Raw genomic sequence first — 18,594 nt, forward strand, 5'->3', positions numbered from 1 at the left:
TGTACGATATGTAGCAGTATATGCTTTGAATCAATAGTCAGAGTACTAGTGATGTAATAGTATAGTTAATCTGTATTAATATATAAAGCTGTCTAAAGAATATTAGTAAAAGTATAAAGTGTAGTCGAAGGAATGGTGGAAAGCCATTCCTATATATAAGCTGATGAATAAAAAAGTGATATGACCGATTTAATATAAGAAAACTGTACTATATTGCTATAATATATAATTATTGACGTTAATGAAAAGCTGCGCATATAAAATATTATAAATTTATATTATTAATATAATTATTAAATTAAATAATATATTAAAAAGCTATAAGTCGTCTATAAGCTATAGTATATGACGTTATATGAGTAGGACGTTATACTAGTATATATATGCCCTAAAGATTATTATTCAATATACATTAGCTGTACTTCATTATATTGCATACTAGATGCACCTGATCTAGACTGATCGTCCCCAGTGATTTTGTACATTATATTTTTAGCATTAATCTATATTAAAATATACACAATATATTAATATCAGATACGTCATTAAAAAAAAAAAAATAAATAAATATTACTGATCTCATGACTAGTGTAATTAATTCAAATATTTAGCGTCGTCGTGCAGTATTACATAATATCATACAACGATCATACAGCTCTACCTAACGTCGATGCAGCATGAGGCACTGACAAACTATTATAAGCCTAAAAGATTTTTGAACTAATATGTTTCCTGTACAATATATGAGAAAAAACGTTAGCCGAAGATAATGTTTTGGTGCAGATATGTAACTGTCAAACCATCTTAGACTAAAAATTAGCGCCTCATTGATTTAATGAAATACCCAAGTACCTCATCTTCAAATCGTCATCATTACTTAAGTCATTAATAAATATCTTCAACTCATAATTAAAGTCATCAAACAGCTTCAAAAGGTTGTTGTAAATTGTTGAAAATCTTCCAGAGATGTTAGCAGATTCACTATATTCTTCACCGAACCTTGAGTGTCCTTCAAATTCATCCACCAACATGTTAAATTCTTTGACAGTAATCACAAACTTGAAAACCAAGTTGATCAAACTATTGACCTGATTTATATAGTATTTCTTTGAAACCGTACCTTTTGAGCCTGCAGACGAGCCATTGAAGAGCTTATGTTTTGTAATGGAATTTAAGTAATGGGTATGAATATTTTTCAAGTCATCAATCGAATGTTCTTCGTAACCATGTTCTTTCCTTTCAAACGTCAATCTGAATTTATTCATCTCGTCAAGGTAGTGATCTGAAGGGCTTAAAATACCTCTTGCGACTTTGAAATCATTACCAGTTTTAACAACAGGAACCCTCAACTTTTTTGCTTTTGGGCGAAGTTGATCACAAAGTTCTTTGTATTCAGTTTCAATGATTTCTTCAAGAATGAATTTCTCTATGTTTCGAAAAAAATCACGAAGGAAATTTTGAACCAGTCTAATCCTGTTAATTTTCTTGAATAAGGAACGACCAAAAGAAGTTGATTGTCTCCATCTCTGATTCTTCTCTTTTCTCCACTCATCTATGAATAGTGTTTCCAATCTTCTTAGCTTCCATAAATAGTTGAAAATCTTCAAGTAGTCTTTCTTAAATTGATTCAATTCGTCATTTAAAATCAAGCTAATTGGTGACTGGATCTGATAGTCCAATGTAAAAACATCCCATCCAACATTTCCATGCCCAATTTCTAACAATCTTGCATCAAGGTTTTTTAGCAGGTCATGCTCATCTGAAAAAACCAAATGGTATCTAACTGTAGTCCCAAATACTGCACTTTGAAGAAGCTTTGTCAGTTGATGGCCCGATAAAGAATTTGATGGTTCATTCAATAGCTCAATGCCATTAGTTACTAGTGCTTGAATAAAATCACCTTTCCCCATGAAAAGAAACTCTTTCAGTGATTCTAATATACTCATAAAATTGAATTTTGTATAAATAACATAGTTGAAATAGTTGATGATTTCACTGTAATGGTCATTGATGGATTTTTGAAATTCATTGTCATTGAATAATGCAATTTTGTTAAGTCTCACTCTGTTGAATATTATATTGAGCTTCTGTGAAAACAAATTGCACCACTTTGATTCTTTACAATATTTTTTCAAAAAAATGTTAGTCTTACCAATGAGGTATATTTGAAATCCCAATTCTTTTGAAAAAAAACTGGGTACTTTGTCCTCTTCAAACCTGACCTCTATATCCTTGGAAGAAGAGTCACTTCGCGAAACAAAAAATTCATTTGATTTATCTATCAGTTCACCATCAACAGACCAGGAAGCGAGGCATTTCAAAAAGGGTTCTAATGAGTATTTCAATAAGTTTGAAGAAGATTCACTCACAGTATGGTCTCCAAAATTTTGATACCTGTAGACCAAAGAAAGTAGTTTGTTGCCAGGTTCATTTCCAACCCTCTTGGAGATGAAGTATAAGAATCTTAGTTTCACCAGTTCATCCAATAAATCAGCAAATAGCGACCGTAGAGAGAACGTTTGCTTATTAGACAATATATTAACCATTTTCATATAATTTGTGAGTTCCTCATAAATATAGCTCATTATGGCATTTTTTGTTGGTGAGGATGATTTATTTGATTTGAAGTTTTCAATCAAAGATACCAAAAATTGATATATCAAGCCACATTCAAAAACAATATGCAATAAACCACTTTCACTATTGCTTAAATTATCAGGTAGTTCTATTTCACCATTGTTCAATGGGAACAAATTTGAAGTTGTCCCCACTAAAGTGAAGGATATGTACTTTAAGATATCATCCTGATGAATGTGATTTTCAAAATAAGGTATAGCCACTTCTTCAAGAGTGTAATCCCTCGAATCATTTCTATGCTGTGCAGCTGAATATATTGATCTTCTATCTGAGAATCTATCAAAATTTATATTTTCAAAAGAATCACCCCCAAAAAAGCTACCAGAAACAGATCTACCATCAGCATCAATGTTTTCACGCACAAATTGATTTGTTATTCTTTCAACCGTTGGATTTCTGGGTCTAGGCGTATCCTCTATACCACCAGTCATATTCTCTAGAAACACTAAATATCTTGCAATTGACTCCGAGTTTTTAAATCTTGATAAATATTGAGCTGCTTCCTGAAAGATTTGCCAAATTTCAGGCCCCCCTGAGCTCATGAGCCTACTTTTTATAGCACTCAGCACTGGATCTACTTCATACCAGTTATCATGATTTTTAGATTCAACGAGGCTCAAAAGTTCACGAAATACCGTTTCTGTGTAATCAGATCCCAGCTCTTGCGGAACCAATGATTTGACTAACCTTCTCAAATATATTCTTAGAAGCTGAGTATTATCCGTAGACATCATCAACTGGGTTGAGCTTGGAGATACAAATATCTTTTGTTTACATGTCACTAGAGTTTTGTTTTTGTTTTTGTTTTATTTTTTGTTTTGGATCCCATTGATTATGTAATAAAATCCTCGGTTTCCTAAAGCGGAAACAAAAAATACTTCCCTGAACTTACCATTATCATGTGCGATGTGTGTTGGTTGTTAGATCTAAAAGCCCAACCTTTTTCAAAAGCTCAACTTGAAGTTCGCTTATATAAAGATAATCTACAGCTCTTTACCGTCAACTACGCTGATTAATAGTCTTCACAGTGTACTCACAAAACGGGGAAATATTTCATAATATTAACTAGAACTAAAACAACGCTCTTCTTTCATTAAAGATTGCTGCAACGCCTTGAAATGCTTAAGTATCTGACACAGCAAGCAGCTCCATCTCTCTAGTGAAAAAGTCACTACCGCGTTTTTCGTAACCCAACTTGCTCATCACATCACCATAACGTCTCAAATTATAGAACTGAATGATGGCTCGAAGAGCAATTTCTTGTCCATAAGCATCCTTCAGTTCACCATCTAGATCTCTTCCCGATAGCCAATTCTCTTTAAGTTGTGGTTTCATATGTAAATATACCATTGAAATCAAATCCATATTGTATGACTTCCATTTTCTTCCATTGAAGGGGGTTATTTCCTTCACCATTTTTAAAACTGGTTTCCATAACGAGCTATTGATTATTAGAAAAAATGGTTTAAACAGCCGTGCTGGATCCTTCTCTGAAAGAGCTATTATCCTCTGTGTCTTATTGTGACATATTAACGAGCCAATAGTCAGCAAATTTGTCAAACTAAAACAGAAATTTTCATCAATAGAGCATGTGGGTTTAGGGATGCTGTAAGCGGATGGAGATAATGAAGCACATTGGGACCAGAAACTGTAACGATTTTCATTCAAAACTGTGTTTCTTATTCTCGAAAATAAGGAATCCCCAGTTGATTTCAAGTATTGCATCAAAATTGCAAAATAGTTGGAATCATAGATCAATGTACATAAATATTCAAATTTGAGAATATGACTAACTTTCAACCATTTTGATACCAACACCAATATATAACTTCCATTTTTCAAGGAAACCTCCTTTGCCTTGATAAGCTCTAGATCCATTTGATTAAGTGTATCTTTGCTATCATCCTCTAAAAGTTGATTGTTCTCTTGTGAGCTTATGATGACTTGCAATAAAACATGAACCAATGATGATAAATATGGTATTGATTTTGAATAAAAGTTTTCAACTCGTATTAGGGGTTTCAACTCAGGTTTTGGATCAAGTAATCTATAATCATCAAACTTGGAATCTGAATGGTTGAGAGCATCGGTCCAACCTCTTTCCTGTTGCATAAAATGATCTCTTTCGTTCCAAAGTTGCTTGAGGCTCAATTTCTCTTGAACTCGAGATGCACATAATTGTGAAGCTTCTTCAATACTTTTTGGAACGTTAACAACATCGTACTCAGTCTCTCCCGAAACGGTAGGGTATATGAATGGATAACTTTGATTTGTTTGATATGATCTTTCGACCTTATTTGTTTTATTGACTGGTGTAGAAGGCGGAGAAGAGGCTGGCGTTGCAATATGAACGGATGGGACTGGTAATGCTGCATTCGACTTTGATGTATCCAAAGTCCTTGCAATGTTTATGAATTGCGATAGTGATGATGAATTTTCAAAATTGGCTGGGAGGGTTGAAGGCACTGGAATAGAAGTTGGATATCTTGCAAGAATGTCCTCTCTGAAAACATAATAGTCTAGAGGTGTTGTAGTAAGTTTGCTTGGATTTTGTTCTTTTGAAATACCGAACTGTGCACATGTATAATCTTTAGACTTGGAACGATCATTTAACCCCCCTATGAGAAATTGAAATGTTTTAGCAAAGAGCGCAATGATGTTTCTGATTCGTAAGTTTGGAAGGCTATTCCACCTCCATTCATCAATGAATATGACTAGTGTATTGAGAAAGTCCTGCTCTTCTAGTTGATCTAAAACTGGGGAGCACTGGTCTTTACTATCAAGTTCACAGCATATTAGAAAGAAAAGTATTGTTGAAGACAAAAAAAGAATATTTGAATGAAAAGAGCCTTTATCCTTTGACTCTTTAGCATTATAGAAGCTTTTGGTGATGATTTTGATCAAAATTGGTGTGATATTATTCTCTGACAATAAACGATTGTTTTTCTTCACTGATTCAACATGATGACTGAGATTTTTATGAGCACCATAGGCACCTAATGAGATATAAGTGATGCAATAAAGCACATTTAAAGGTTCATCTTTTTGTACTTCTTTCAACAACAACTGAACCACTTTGGACTGTTCATATTCCCTCAGTAATCCAAAATCAGGTACATTAATCACATTCATATAAATCTGCTTGAACAATGGAAGCTTTTTCAATTCATTTGCGGTAAACCAGTCATTCAACTCGTTCTCGAGACTGAAGTCATCATTGTATTGGTAATCCACTTTTGGTTTGGGGATAGATGGGAAGGATGTTGTATTAATACTATTGCCTTCACTTCCAGCTGCCGAGAACTGGTTTGCCCTCTCGTTAAGAGAATGTTGAAACTCTTCGTCAACAGTCAAATTATTGTCGAGGACATCACTTCTTGCCTGGTCAACTTCATCAATATTAAGTTGATCTATGTCATCCTCGTCATAATCACCATCATCAGTACCACCAATTTCCATAGTGCCAAACATCTCAGAAAGTTGCTCATTTCCACCAGTGTCAAACGGCTTGGGCGACCTCAATCCTAGATCCACCAAATCTGCTCTGTCGAAGAGCTCTGGTTCCTTTGTCGGATGCATTGTGGCTTTAAAAGAGTTTTGCTGGGAGTCTTTTGACTGATGTTTTATGATCTGTTGTCAAGTTTTATGATGACATCCAGACATTTATTCGCGAAGCGCTTTGGACGTGAAAACGCTTGATCGATCATCAACAAACAAGAGCTCACCTCAGACGCTCAAGAGCTCAGTTTTCATCATCACGGTCTTTGCTTTGGAAAACATGAGCAATGATAATATCTCCAAGAAACTAGATAGCATCTTAGGGCTAGAGTAAGTTTCTTTTGTGACTTCAGATAAATCAAAATAATACTAACTGGTTGAACTGCAGAATCAAAGTGTCCAATATACTTGATGTTGAAACAATTGGAACTGTGTACTCCTATATTGCTGTTCCAAGTACCTTAATAATCCAAGTACCTTCACAAACCGCTGCAGGCTCTTCCTTCAATTACAAAGTTCTACGCACATCTAATATCAAATCTTTAGAGGTAATTTCCAAAAAGATTGATTCTTCTAAGATTGCAAAAATAACAGAGGTTGATGCTTCTCAAGTTCCACAGATCACAAAGAGAAATACAGAGGCCATCGAATTGAAAAAAAAACTTGGAATGAGAACGCAACTAAGGAAGGACAGCATATATTCAATTCCGTTTACAAAACTATGCCAAATGTTAGATGGAAAGGAACGTCCATTATCATTCTGGATGAAGTTCAGATAGACCCTCCATATGGCTTAGATTCTATCAAGTCAATTTTGAAAAGTCACGGGCAAGAAGATGATGGAAATGAAGAAAGTGATGCCATTAGATTAGTAAAGAAAATTGTAGATGGTGTTTGGCTAAAGTTTGAAAATGAGCAAAGAGGTGGATAGAGAAATATGCCATAATTGTTATAGGTTGTCGGCATCTTACAAATAAACAAAATTTTACGAATACGTTAGATTACACTAATGTGAAATAGATTTCTATCTTGTCAAATAATCTTTTACCCTTGAGTTGAGTGCCTCTGAACCCATCCATTTCCATCCATTTGACTTTCAAAACCCCTTTCAAATCCTTTTCGGGGATTTTGTTCAAAGATATTATTTCCCAATATACATTGAATGAAGTCGAAACTGGGAACACGCTTGAAGATTCATTACTATCAACCAAAACTCTAAAATCTTGACTTTTCAAAGGTTGATCCACATGATAGATGGCATTTTCTTTAGTCTGTAGCACCAAGTCTGAGGATTTAACAAGTACCTTATTTTGTGCATTTTCTATATTTAAAAAGAAAATACTTATTGATAGTCTCCGGAGATGCTGATTTCTACCTTCATCAAATAAAATTCTTAAATGATCAATACGAGCAACAAATTCTGGACAGTAGGGGTGTACCTTGTATAAGGAACAATATGAAAGATATCTAAGCTGAGAAAGTATTGAAACTCCTTCACCGAATCCTGGATTCATTCTCTTTGTAGTGAATAAGTAACACGCCTGCTCTTTTGTTGAATTTTGATAAATCATTAAGTAAGCAGCTGATATCAAACCAGATCTTCCTTTACCCATCTTACAATGTAACACAGCAACATTTTTTTTATCCTTCTCCAAGAATTGATGTATTGAATTGATAGAATCTAAAAGTAACTGAAATGAAGGCGCTTGGTGATCTGGCCATGGGAAATAATTAACCTTACCTTCCAATTGCTTATGCTTAAATGAATAATCATCCGTGTCTTCAGCTTTGAAGTTCCATATTGACCAATGATCTGAGTGATAGATTTCCAAAAAGTTAATTAAATCATTCAATGAATTTCTATAGAGGACTTTAGGGAAAGTTGAAACTGGGCAAGAACAAACCAATATTTTATCAGTAATATAAGATAAATCTAAGGGGGTTCCAAGATCATCTTGAAGCGACTTTGTGGCTGTGGGTATCAGTTTTTTGATAATAGAGCTCATATGGGAAGCAAATTATACTTTGGAAACAGCATAACCATTGAACAGCCATTTGATAAGATCATAAACTTTTTGAAGGTTGTTGTCTTTTCACTTGTTACCACAAAAAGCCGCTAAATACGTACAATTTTTATCGTTCGCGAAATGTTTCATACAGTCGGAACATTATGTAATCCACAGCGATAAACGCTCGACAGGGCGACCTCGGAATAGTTTCAGGATTTTTTTCAAGTTTTCGATGAATTGAAGCAAATTATTGACAAGTTGAAAAAGATTAATTAGTGAACTTATTTTGAAAGTTGTATTGCAATTAATTAAAGGGTCATAATGGTTAAATTAACTCAAGTTGAAGACGAACAAGAAGCTATTTTTCAACAACAAAGAGCAAGCGAAGCTAAAGAAGCTTCCAACACTGCAGATGCTTATGATACTGAATCTGAATCTGATTCAGATGATGATGACTTTGATGAAGATGAAACCATCTATGATAGAATCATTGCCTTAAAAGATATCATCCCACCAAAACAAAGAACCCAAGTCTCAAACATCTTCTCATCTACTTATTCCACCATCCATTCTGGTGTTGCCAAAGCTGGTAACTTGACATGGATCTTAACAACCAGTGCATTATTACTCGGTGTCCCATTATCCTTATCAATCTTGGCTGAACAACAATTGATGGAATTAGAAAAAGAGTTCAAACTACAACAAGGTGCCAATGATATTTTAGCCCCAGGTTCAGAACAACAACCTGGTGCCCCAGCTCCAGCTACTGCTTAAAAATGTTGAAGCTGAAAGACAAATAAAACAAACTAATGATATGATCTATGTAATGATTTTTTCTTAGGTCTACATGAAATATATGACTTTTGTATATAAACTTTATTTTTTATCTCACCCAATTTTTTTTTCCCCCATTCTATATATGTATCTAATGTTTCTCATTGAGTTTGGATGGTTCTATTATAGGTCAATCAAAAATGTCCCATATCTGAAAAACAGTAGTACTTCAAATCAAGAACTTTTTGGATGTTTTATGCTCAATGCATAAATATCTAAGTATGTTGTGATTTCATAAATGATCTCTAAAACAAACAGAGAATAAAACCCAAGACTTAAGCCAAATCCAGTCCATATTAAATCTCCAGTAATTGAATCTGAACTATAACCCATAAGAGTTAACAATTTGAAGATCAAAAATTCCGCAAGTGGGATGAAAATGGATGGTGTTAAAAGTGGAAATTTTTGTAAAGTTAAATGACCAATGATGATTCTACCAACACTAAATGCCAATGTTAAACCAACTGTCAAGACAAAAGGAAGACAATATTTTTCAATAATTATAGGGTTGTATTTTAACCAAGCGAAAACAGTAGCATAATAGATGAAAAATGGGGATAACCCTTTCAAAGCTTTAAAATAACTCTTGGAATCATTTTTATAATGGTCTTGAACATTTCTTCTAGCGCTTTCAATATTGAAATATAACCCGATGACACCAAAAATAATATAAGCAGTGGTGAATGTGAATTTAAAATCAGAATCTAAACCTAAAAAGGATAGATTTGCTTCGAAAAACTCAGTTTGCCATATTTGTGGTCCAAAGATTCCTGTAATTGTAAATAACCCAACAACTGATAAAATCCCTTCCACTGGACCTGAGAATTCAGATAAGAATAACTTATGAGTGTGATATTCTTCCCAAGTACTCAAATAGAAGTTGGCTAAAGTGCCAAATTGAGATGCAATCAAGAGCCATGAGTAACCAAACCCTGCAACTGACGAGAAAATAATGACGGATAAAGTAGTGTTCACTGCATCCACACAATGATCAAATAGCTCACCCAAAGGCCCGCTTTGTCCAGTACGACGGCTGAATAGAATTAGTAAAATTATCCACAAACTTCTAGTGTAAAATGACACTTACGCATGGGTACCATCACAGGCATCAAAAGTTTGATACATAAATAAACCAAAAGCATAAGAGAAATAAGTCCATCTAGGTTGATCACTTAACAAGTATGGATCAAAATAAAAGACAGTAAGTAGATTGACCAAAATGAAGCAGAATCCCAAAAGTGTCACAACATTTGGGCTTAATACTTGATGTTAGTGTATTTTTTTCAGCATCTTCAAAAAACCAAATACATACGCCATCCATAGTGGAAAGATCTGAACAAACTTGTACCAAAATGGTTTCAAAAGATACCTTGACACAATTGATCTATCTTCTCCTTGGTACCTTTTGTTAATTGATTGTTAGTTTAATTGATCTTTTTAAGCGCAAACAACGGAACACGAAACCTACTTGTATTCTTTCAAATTCTTCAAGGTGGAATGAGGAATAAAGAAACCCATAACGAATACTGGTTATATGTTGACAAATCGGAGGTTTTAAATGATGTTTTGAAGCGATTGGATTAAATATGGCAAGTTAATGAATCGGATTGCTTCTAACTGGAATTTGAATGTGTAGGCCAAAAAAAAAATTTACACGTGAGAGCGCGAATGTCAAGAAGATAACCTTAAATGGCTTCACCTATGTTTTTGATTCTTCAACAAATCACAAATGAGTTTATCTACGAGAGTAGTAATATCAATAACAATTTCTTATTGGAAAAAAACAGAAAGAAACAGAATACCGTTTGCAACCCCTACCTATTACACTGTTACTCTCGCTTCATTTGCACGATGCCAACATCTTGGATATCACAGACAACAACTGCTCGTTTTCACACGCAGCAGCAACTCTTTCCTTATCATTCAGTTGCTTGTTAACTTGGTTCTCACTTTGATGACTTCCTTCTTTCAATAAAATGGTAATTCTGAACCGATCCGGTAAACATCTTTCTAATCTAACTCTTATACCTAAACCAATCAAGGTGGCCAACGAACAATGTGTGATGGTTGGTGTTATCCTTATGATCACTTCTGCCATTTCATTCTTATTTCCAGAATCGATCACGTTGATATCTGGCAAGTTTACAACAGCTAATTGACCTAATGTTAAAGGGTGCTCTGGATCCGATATATGTGCAACTAGATCAAAAATCTCTTGAGAGTCGATAGGATCCTCGAGTTCTTCATCCTCATCTGATTCAACGTCACTTTCATGATCACTAGTTAGGCTTGGTGTAGCACTATCTGTTGGTTTTTGGTGGTGGTGATGGTGGCTATTAATAATGAGTGATAAGTTGAGCAGGCTTGCCAAATGTGGGTCCAAGCCATGAGTTGCTGCTTTTGGTTCCTCTGAAGCTCTGGTGGGTAGCGCACCATCATCCAAGATGGTTGGATTTGCATTTATAACGTCTGACATGAGTTTGGTGTGAATAAAGTTGTTGAAGTTGAAGTGGTTGAAGTTGAAGTTGTTGAAGCGAATTTAAAAATTTATAATAGGAGGATTCGCGAATTTCTTCAAACCCAAAAAAAAGGAAAGGAATATCAAAGATCCAGAGATTGAACAACAAGACTGATAAGCCTTTGAAGATGCCAAAGAAAGCTGTCCTAGTGGGAATTGGTGGTGCCTCATCAAGCGGGAAAACAGTAAGTAGATCCATGGCTTATTACACTGAATAGCGCTAACTGGAATCTCTAGTCTGTTGCAAAATTACTTCACAAGATTATTCCAGACTCAATACTATTACATCAAGATGATTTTTATAAAGTAAGTACGTTGCAAGATCCAATCTAGAGCAAAGTGCTAACAGGGCTTCTCAGAATGACAAGGATATCCCAACGGACCCAGCTACTGGCGAAGCTGATTGGGATTGTCCAGGTGCCATAAACTTCGATGATTTCGAAAAAGAACTACAATACATAAGAGCAAATGCATCACTCTCCCCTGAAACTGAATCTTATGAAAATAGATATAATAGTGATACGAAAGACTCCGGGAGCGTGTCAATTCCTCAGAATGAGCTAGATGAATTCGAATCGAAAATATCAAAACTTCTAGCTGAAAAAAATTTCAAACTAATACTTGTTGATGGATTTATGTTGTTTCATGACCCAAAAATCATCAAATTGTTTGACATTAGAATATTTTTGAGAGCATCATATCAAACATTGAAACATAGACGAGAAAATAGAGCAGGCTACCAAACTCAAGAAACTTTTTGGGTTGATCCTCCTGGTTATTTTGATAAACTTGTGTATCCAGGTTATTCAAAATCGCATAAGCATTTGTTTGAAGATGAAAATGTGGAGAATAAACTTAACGCAACAATCGCTCAAGAGCTAAATATAGTAAGCTTTGCAAATAATGAAGGTTGTACATTAAAGGAAGTCTTACTATGGTCTTTGAATTCTTTGATCAATGAACTACAAAACATTTAAACCGCATTTTTCACTCAGTATAGAAATTGTTATTATTATACATTGGATATAAATCTATCTATTTCTTGGATTTACCCTTTTTGGCCTTTTTCAAAGAACCCATTTCTTGTTTGTAGACATCTTCTGCACTCTCTTGTTTTCTTTTTGGTGCCTTGCCTTTTAATGCAACAACTTTACCTGAAACAGCAGCTTTGGAAAGATCTTTCTCATTTAGCTCAACATTAGTATCATCAATATTGTATTTATCAAGGTTCAAGGAGTTGATCAATTCTCTTTGTTTTTCACGTAAAGCCTTGACTGCTTCTTTACCATCAGCGGTTAGTTCCTCCTCCATGGTGTCTTCAATTTCTTCAAATCTAGTGATTGGTTCTTCACCATCCATTTCAGCAACAGTTTCATCCTTTAGTTCTGGCATGGTATCTTCAATTGATCTACTCACTAAGCCTCTGAAATAGGTGGAAACTTTTCTAATGATTTTGGAAAACATGGCAATTGTTTGATTATCTGGTAAGTTTAGCTCTTTTGAAATATCATCCATACTCTTATGTTGAAGACCAATTGCTAAAAAGATTGCACTTTGAACACTTGAAAGTTTAACTTCATTGATTCTACCACTGAAAAATAATCCTGCAATCACTGGGAGTAAATCAACAATCACATGAAAGTCTAAAAGATTATTGGAATAAGACTCTAATCTTTTTAAATCAAATGGAGTGAATAACTTATCAAGTTCACTTCTAGTTAATTGCTCCACTTCTTGAGAATCGTTAACCTTGGCACTTTCTATAACGTTCAAAGCTTGAACAGCAGTAAATTTCTTGAAATCATATGACATCAACCATAAAAATCTCTTGTGGAAATCTTTAGCAAATTCAAATAACCATTTGCTTTCCCTATTTTCCAAAGGACTGAGCATGATACAAGAGTGTTCACCGGTTAACTCATTGGCTGTTTGACGTAAATAGACTGGGGTAAATTTATTATTCTTCCAAAACTTATGAAGCTTGGATGTCAACCCATATGACACACCTAGATAGTCTAGATAATGAGGTGATTTTTCTGAAAGTTTCAATAATAAAGGAGGTAGTGTTTTTGCGTCTCTCAACTTGACATCATCTTTCTTTAGATCAGTATTTTCTAATTCCTTGTCACTAACTCTTTTGATGGTGTAATCTTTTTCTTGAGACGATTCGGAAATATTTGTAAATTTACCCTCGTAATAATCTCTTAAAAGTTCTAAAGCTCTTGATCCATACCCCATACTGGAATAATCAGGATTGGTTGCAATTCTCACAACACGAGCACCACTAAGTCCAGCAAAATCTTCATCTTGAAATTGTTGCGACATTAACCATGGAATTAAATCACCATCCGATCTTTTACCACGACCTAATTCTCGGCGAACCATATCCTTAGAGATCTCACCTTCTAATGCAACCTGAACAACACATAAAGGATCTGGAATTCTACCACTGCTTTCATCAATTGGTGGCAACAAAACAAAAAGTTGATGAGCTGGAGCATCACTCATTAATTGTAAATCATTTGGTGAATTCTTGTAATGTGAAGCAACATAAAGAGCCATCATTTTTTGTAAAAAATTTTCGGAGACAGGATGATACGAGAATAATGTATCTCTGTTCACAATAAATAAGTTACATTGTGATGGATGAGGCGTTCCCCTGGAAGCAAATTTCAAGTTCTTTGATAATGAAGCATCGAGGCATAATAATTTATTCAACCATTTTTCCACTGGATCACCTGGTGCATATCTAATTGGTTCATCTAGTGTAACTTCACGTAATGTACGGCCTAGAACTTCAGATTCATTGCTGTTTTTACTATCTCTTGAAACAACCTCTGTATCATCGTTTCTGCCACTTGTAACAGATTGTTCACGTAACTGTTGGATTAACTTTAAGGATAACGATCTACCTGTACCTTCATAACCATTAATAGTAGACGCCATAAAGACCAGGTAAGGACCAAGAAGTTTTTTGACAACAGGTAAAGGAATTGCTGCTGCTTCATCAATAATAACCAATTCAGCTTGACCCAAAACATGTGAGTCAGATGGGGAAATGTACTGAATTGTTTGTCTATGGTCTCTCTTTATATCAACTCTGACAATGGCTTTGTTGAACGCTGGATTTGTGGACTGAATGATATCATAATCTAGATGCTCTTGATATCCTAAGGCATCAAAACCTTTAAAGATGAACTCAAATAGTGTTTTCAAATTTTCTGGTGATGGAGAAGTGACGAAGATATTCGAATATCCATGAGATACAGCAGCTGAAATCGAAATACCTAATGCAGCTGATTTACCTCTTCCTCTTCCTGCGGTCAATGCAACAGTGGATCTTAATGTTTTTTCTGAAATAGCATCAACGAAAGTCAAAATAGCCTGGGCTTGGTTAACAGTCTTAGCCAACGATACCAACGCACCAGCAGGTTGAACGTCTTCTAAAGAAGATTTTAGGGCCTTTAATTCTTGTGCTTTAGGGCTTAGCTCATCTTCATCTTTTGGTGGAAGAGCTTTGACATGTTTTCCACCAGATAAAGGCAAAACGTTTAATTCATCATCAACAACCAAGCAATTCTCACATGACCCTAGCGACAAAATAAATCTCTCGTTAAAGCGAGCAATAACATCACCATGATTGTCATTTCTGTAACGTTTATGAATATCCATTGTCATAGTGTACAACTGTTTCAAGGATGTTAACGATTTCAACAAAAGCACAACAATACCACCACCTTCAACTGTTTCTATAGTTCTCGCTAACAAATTTGGAGTAAGGGCTTCAAAATCTTGTAATATGCACATACCATAGGTATTACCTAAGATCTTTTCTGTTTCTTTATAATAAACATATCTAATATTTTGGTTTGAAATGAATGATTCGAAAGGATCTTGCTCATTCGCCTCTCTGATACCTCTTTTGATATCTTTTTTGATTTTAGCTTCCCTCTTCTTTCTATGTGAGGTAAATCCTAGTAACTTATTTTTATAAGCCCATAGAACAGATTTGTTCATTTTAAGGTCTGCAGACATCATTAAATAGTGCAAATTTGGGAGTTGGTTACGAGCTTTATCACCCACAATGATGAAAAAGCTTCGCTCTTTTTCTTGAACCCCATTACGGATAAGCGCAGGGATCCTAGCATCAATAGCTTTTTTACCCATTGTATTGGTTTTATTAGCAAGTGATTTCTAGTGCTTGAGAAAGTTGGATCCAAGCGTATCAAACCAAAACCAAATACAAAAAAAAACTATACCATTAAAATTTTTTTCTAATCCGAGGCCGATGAGCTCAAAGCCGGGGGTTTCGCGAATTCTGTACTAGTACAATTAGTATACTTTACTCAATTTTTAATAAAATGCTACAAGCTTGTGTAGTGAGTTAACTGACAAGCTAAAATTTATAATACTCTGACAGTTTGTTATAACTTCGAAACATATTGCCTACAAATATAGACGCTGGTTGTCCTTGATACGCATAATCCGAAATTCGGTAAGCGCAGTGTTTACATTTCCTGTCACAAAATCGAATAATCCAACATCTGAAATCTATATCTTTCCTCCAAGCTCTCTCTGGATCGACAGCGGGTGGCAATCCAGTATCACAAGCAAGACATCGATCTAGATCTTCTTTTTGACCGAGCAATTGCCATTGAATTAACTTCAAAATTCAATTAGAAAGCCCAACTTGATATTGACTAGATCTCGTTTCCAAAATTTCAAAGTCGAGATATAGTATGACCCAATACCACAAACACAAAATTAATCCACCAGATAAACAACATTCAGTTTTTGTGTACACCTTGATTTTGTGGTGCATTAAAATTGATTTTGATATATGGATTTCAACAACCACAAGTATCCCGATTAACAAATCAAAAGACCGCCTTTAGTGGTACCCTTCAAAAGTTGTCCATCAACTTCAGTTTTGTGGTTTGTGAAGAAGTTGAATTCCGTTATGGCTGAAACACCAGTGAAGCCTGAATCAAAAAGGTTGAGTTTACACTCCTCATTGTGCAGTTCAAAAAAGAAGTTAGCCCCAAGATCCAGTTTACAATTCAAGGTCGGTCCTCAGTTCACACCGACATTTGTTCAACATGCCATTTTAAACTCAAAAGGAGAACAATTGACCCCAGTTTTAACACCACGTATAGACAGAGGCTTTGAAAGAATTGACAATGAGTGGGTTGGTTACAAACGGAATTATTTCACACTAGTCAGCTCTTACTATTTTGAAAATCTATCGTTTCTGACGTTTGCTGCTGATGACCATTACATTATCAATCCTGAAACAAATCTGAAAACCAAAATCAAATACTTTGGCATCAGGTTGACCTCAAAATGTGCTGATGATGGAACAAACGTCACCTTAGTCCAGCATACCGCAAAAAGAGATAGAGGACCTCAGTTTGAACCACCAACTCATCCAGCAGTACCTAGTGATCTTCCAGATCACAATATAATTAGAGAGGCAGCAAATGTTAGAAACACATCAAAAATAGCCAAATTGAATAGAATATTCTTTTTTGATAGGGATGACAAAAGTAATGATGAGCTGAAAATCAAGGGTTTATTGGAATACCCAACAGATAAAATAATCAAAGTTGCACGTTATGAAAGAATCCAGTTTTCATCATCCATAAATTATAAAAAGCCGGCATTGAATAACAAGAGATTCAAATTAATCGTTGAGCTCGTTGGTTTCATAGACTCCAGCAGCTGTTTGTCATTAGCCTATACTGAAACACCACCATTGATTGTGCGTGGACGCTCACCATCAAATTATCAAGGGCGCGAAGCTGATCAATATCAGTCAGACACTCAAACATCTGTTACTCCAACAACATTAGACAGCTTTGATGACTTCGATACTTACCAAATATTGAAAATGGCCACAGAAGACTTGGAGCAGAGCCCAACCATTAAGACTCAAGAACCAAAAAAGAAAAGAGGAAGAAAGCCCAAACAAAAAACTTTTGAAGCTCTTGGGAGCATTCAAGGCAAAGCGAAAAAACCAAAGAGTGTGAAGACCAAAAAGAATGAAACAAAGGACCATAAATGCAAGGGGAAAGGTAAAAATCGAAAGATCACAAATGACAAGGAAAATGAAGGTATCAAGAATCTTGTTGATCTTGAGCTCTTGAAATCGGAAAACAACGAAGGATCTCATATTCTGAACTTTAAACTTTTGTACACACCAGCATCTAGATCTAACAGGTCAGCAGAAGAAAACTATGAGGATCTATGTGATTTTGATGATTCGGCAAACTTGGTTGATTTATTTGATACTCAGATGCATTATAACCCAATCTCAGAGAAGCCAAAATTTAATACACTTCTTCCGCAACCAGCAAAAGAGCTTAACCCTCTAGCAGGATTTTCCATTGAGGCCTATGGAAATGATTTTTTGCAGATGAAAAATCGTTTGGAGAATGAAAAATATCAACATGACTTACATCATGAGGATTTTGCAAAAGTCAACCCATCTGCAATGTTAGGTGTTGATGATTATGATGATGGACCAAGCTTTATGTCATATATTTAGCGAAACCAAAAACAATTTTTAGCGCAATGAACAAATATGAACGACTCCTTTTTTGTTATGTTTTGCTGTTGTATTTTGTACATGTAAACTTTTTTTTCGATCTTTGACAGAATATCCTCTACTGTGTGTATATAAGGTAATTCCGATGTTCTATTAATATACATATAATGTTACAATTAGTGGATTCTTGATTCTTCTTATAGTTGATGTGAAATGTTGAGTATTGATGAATTGTGCATAATTGGTTATTCTGGTTATGTAATACCTGACATTCCCCCCCTCATTTCTGAGTATTTATTGAATGTAATAATATTAAATATGATGAAACTTGATTTGGAACTATATTGTGTTGTCTTTTGTTAACCGGTGTTCAATTGGTTGTGATTGAATATGAAAGAATGAGTGAAGTACCTATAGATTTAAAAAGAAATGATTCTTGAATGGTGTGGAGGTTAATGTCTTTTGAATTTCAGGACCTGAGTATTTCTTGGTGAGAAAATCTGAGCAGTTTGAGATACCTGAAATATGATGGAATGTAACAATGTTATCTT

General features: G+C 34.9%; 10 protein-coding genes across 10 annotated transcripts; 4 read left to right on the forward strand and 6 right to left on the reverse strand.

The window, feature by feature from the left end:
• Positions 1-824: 824 nt before the first annotated feature.
• On the reverse strand, positions 825-3,068 carry SPC98 (Spc98p; the record flags this gene model as incomplete). The annotated part of the gene is made up of 1 exon (XM_019184517.1): positions 825-3,068. One exon carries the CDS (start codon positions 3,066-3,068, stop codon positions 825-827), a length of 2,244 nt encoding a protein of 747 aa, XP_019039731.1.
• Positions 3,069-3,680: 612 nt separating this feature from the next.
• FAR11 (Far11p) lies at positions 3,681-6,203 on the reverse strand. Its single transcript, XM_019184076.1, has one exon. The coding sequence runs from the start codon at positions 6,106-6,108 to the stop codon at positions 3,760-3,762; it is 2,349 nt and encodes a 782-aa protein (XP_019039732.1). The 5' UTR covers positions 6,109-6,203; the 3' UTR covers positions 3,681-3,759.
• A 126-nt stretch (positions 6,204-6,329) lies between these two features.
• Positions 6,330-6,914, forward strand: LSM12 (Lsm12p; the record flags this gene model as incomplete). Its single annotated transcript, XM_019184077.1, has 2 exons — positions 6,330-6,465; positions 6,524-6,914. Exons 1-2 carry the CDS (start codon positions 6,416-6,418, stop codon positions 6,912-6,914), a joined length of 441 nt encoding a protein of 146 aa, XP_019039733.1. The 5' UTR covers positions 6,330-6,415.
• Positions 6,915-6,935: 21 nt separating this feature from the next.
• Positions 6,936-8,182, reverse strand: TEP1 (putative phosphatidylinositol-3,4,5-trisphosphate 3-phosphatase). Its single transcript, XM_019186688.1, has one exon. It carries the CDS (start codon positions 8,139-8,141, stop codon positions 7,137-7,139), a length of 1,005 nt encoding a protein of 334 aa, XP_019039734.1. The 5' UTR covers positions 8,142-8,182; the 3' UTR covers positions 6,936-7,136.
• Positions 8,183-8,465: 283 nt separating this feature from the next.
• Positions 8,466-8,918, forward strand: TOM22 (Tom22p; the record flags this gene model as incomplete). The annotated part of the gene is made up of 1 exon (XM_019181405.1): positions 8,466-8,918. One exon carries the CDS (start codon positions 8,466-8,468, stop codon positions 8,916-8,918), a length of 453 nt encoding a protein of 150 aa, XP_019039735.1.
• Positions 8,919-9,152: 234 nt separating this feature from the next.
• Positions 9,153-10,496, reverse strand: CPT1 (diacylglycerol cholinephosphotransferase; the record flags this gene model as incomplete). The annotated part of the gene is made up of 4 exons (XM_019181618.1): positions 9,153-10,011; positions 10,066-10,233; positions 10,291-10,380; positions 10,447-10,496. The coding sequence occupies 4 exons, from the start codon at positions 10,494-10,496 to the stop codon at positions 9,153-9,155; spliced, it is 1,167 nt and encodes a 388-aa protein (XP_019039736.1).
• A 322-nt stretch (positions 10,497-10,818) lies between these two features.
• CIA2 (iron-sulfur cluster assembly protein CIA2) lies at positions 10,819-11,454 on the reverse strand (the record flags this gene model as incomplete). Its single annotated transcript, XM_019184518.1, has 1 exon — positions 10,819-11,454. The coding sequence occupies one exon, from the start codon at positions 11,452-11,454 to the stop codon at positions 10,819-10,821; it is 636 nt and encodes a 211-aa protein (XP_019039737.1).
• A 176-nt stretch (positions 11,455-11,630) lies between these two features.
• On the forward strand, positions 11,631-12,452 carry NRK1 (ribosylnicotinamide kinase; the record flags this gene model as incomplete). Its single annotated transcript, XM_019180774.1, has 3 exons — positions 11,631-11,681; positions 11,734-11,802; positions 11,856-12,452. Coding segments are annotated over 3 exons (717 nt in total), but the record flags the coding sequence as incomplete, so codon positions are not given.
• Positions 12,453-12,484: 32 nt separating this feature from the next.
• KRE33 (ribosome biosynthesis protein KRE33) lies at positions 12,485-15,684 on the reverse strand. Its single transcript, XM_019186184.1, has one exon. The coding sequence runs from the start codon at positions 15,661-15,663 to the stop codon at positions 12,532-12,534; it is 3,132 nt and encodes a 1,043-aa protein (XP_019039739.1). The 5' UTR covers positions 15,664-15,684; the 3' UTR covers positions 12,485-12,531.
• Positions 15,685-16,516: 832 nt separating this feature from the next.
• Positions 16,517-17,323, forward strand: NDT80 (transcription factor NDT80; the record flags this gene model as incomplete). The annotated part of the gene is made up of 1 exon (XM_019180703.1): positions 16,517-17,323. A coding segment is annotated over one exon (807 nt), but the record flags the coding sequence as incomplete, so codon positions are not given.
• Between the last annotated feature and the right edge of the window lie 1,271 nt (positions 17,324-18,594).

This window comes from Wickerhamomyces anomalus (assembly GCF_001661255.1).
Source record: "Wickerhamomyces anomalus NRRL Y-366-8 unplaced genomic scaffold WICANscaffold_2, whole genome shotgun sequence".
Lineage (NCBI taxonomy): Eukaryota > Fungi > Ascomycota > Saccharomycetes > Phaffomycetales > Wickerhamomycetaceae > Hansenula > Hansenula anomala.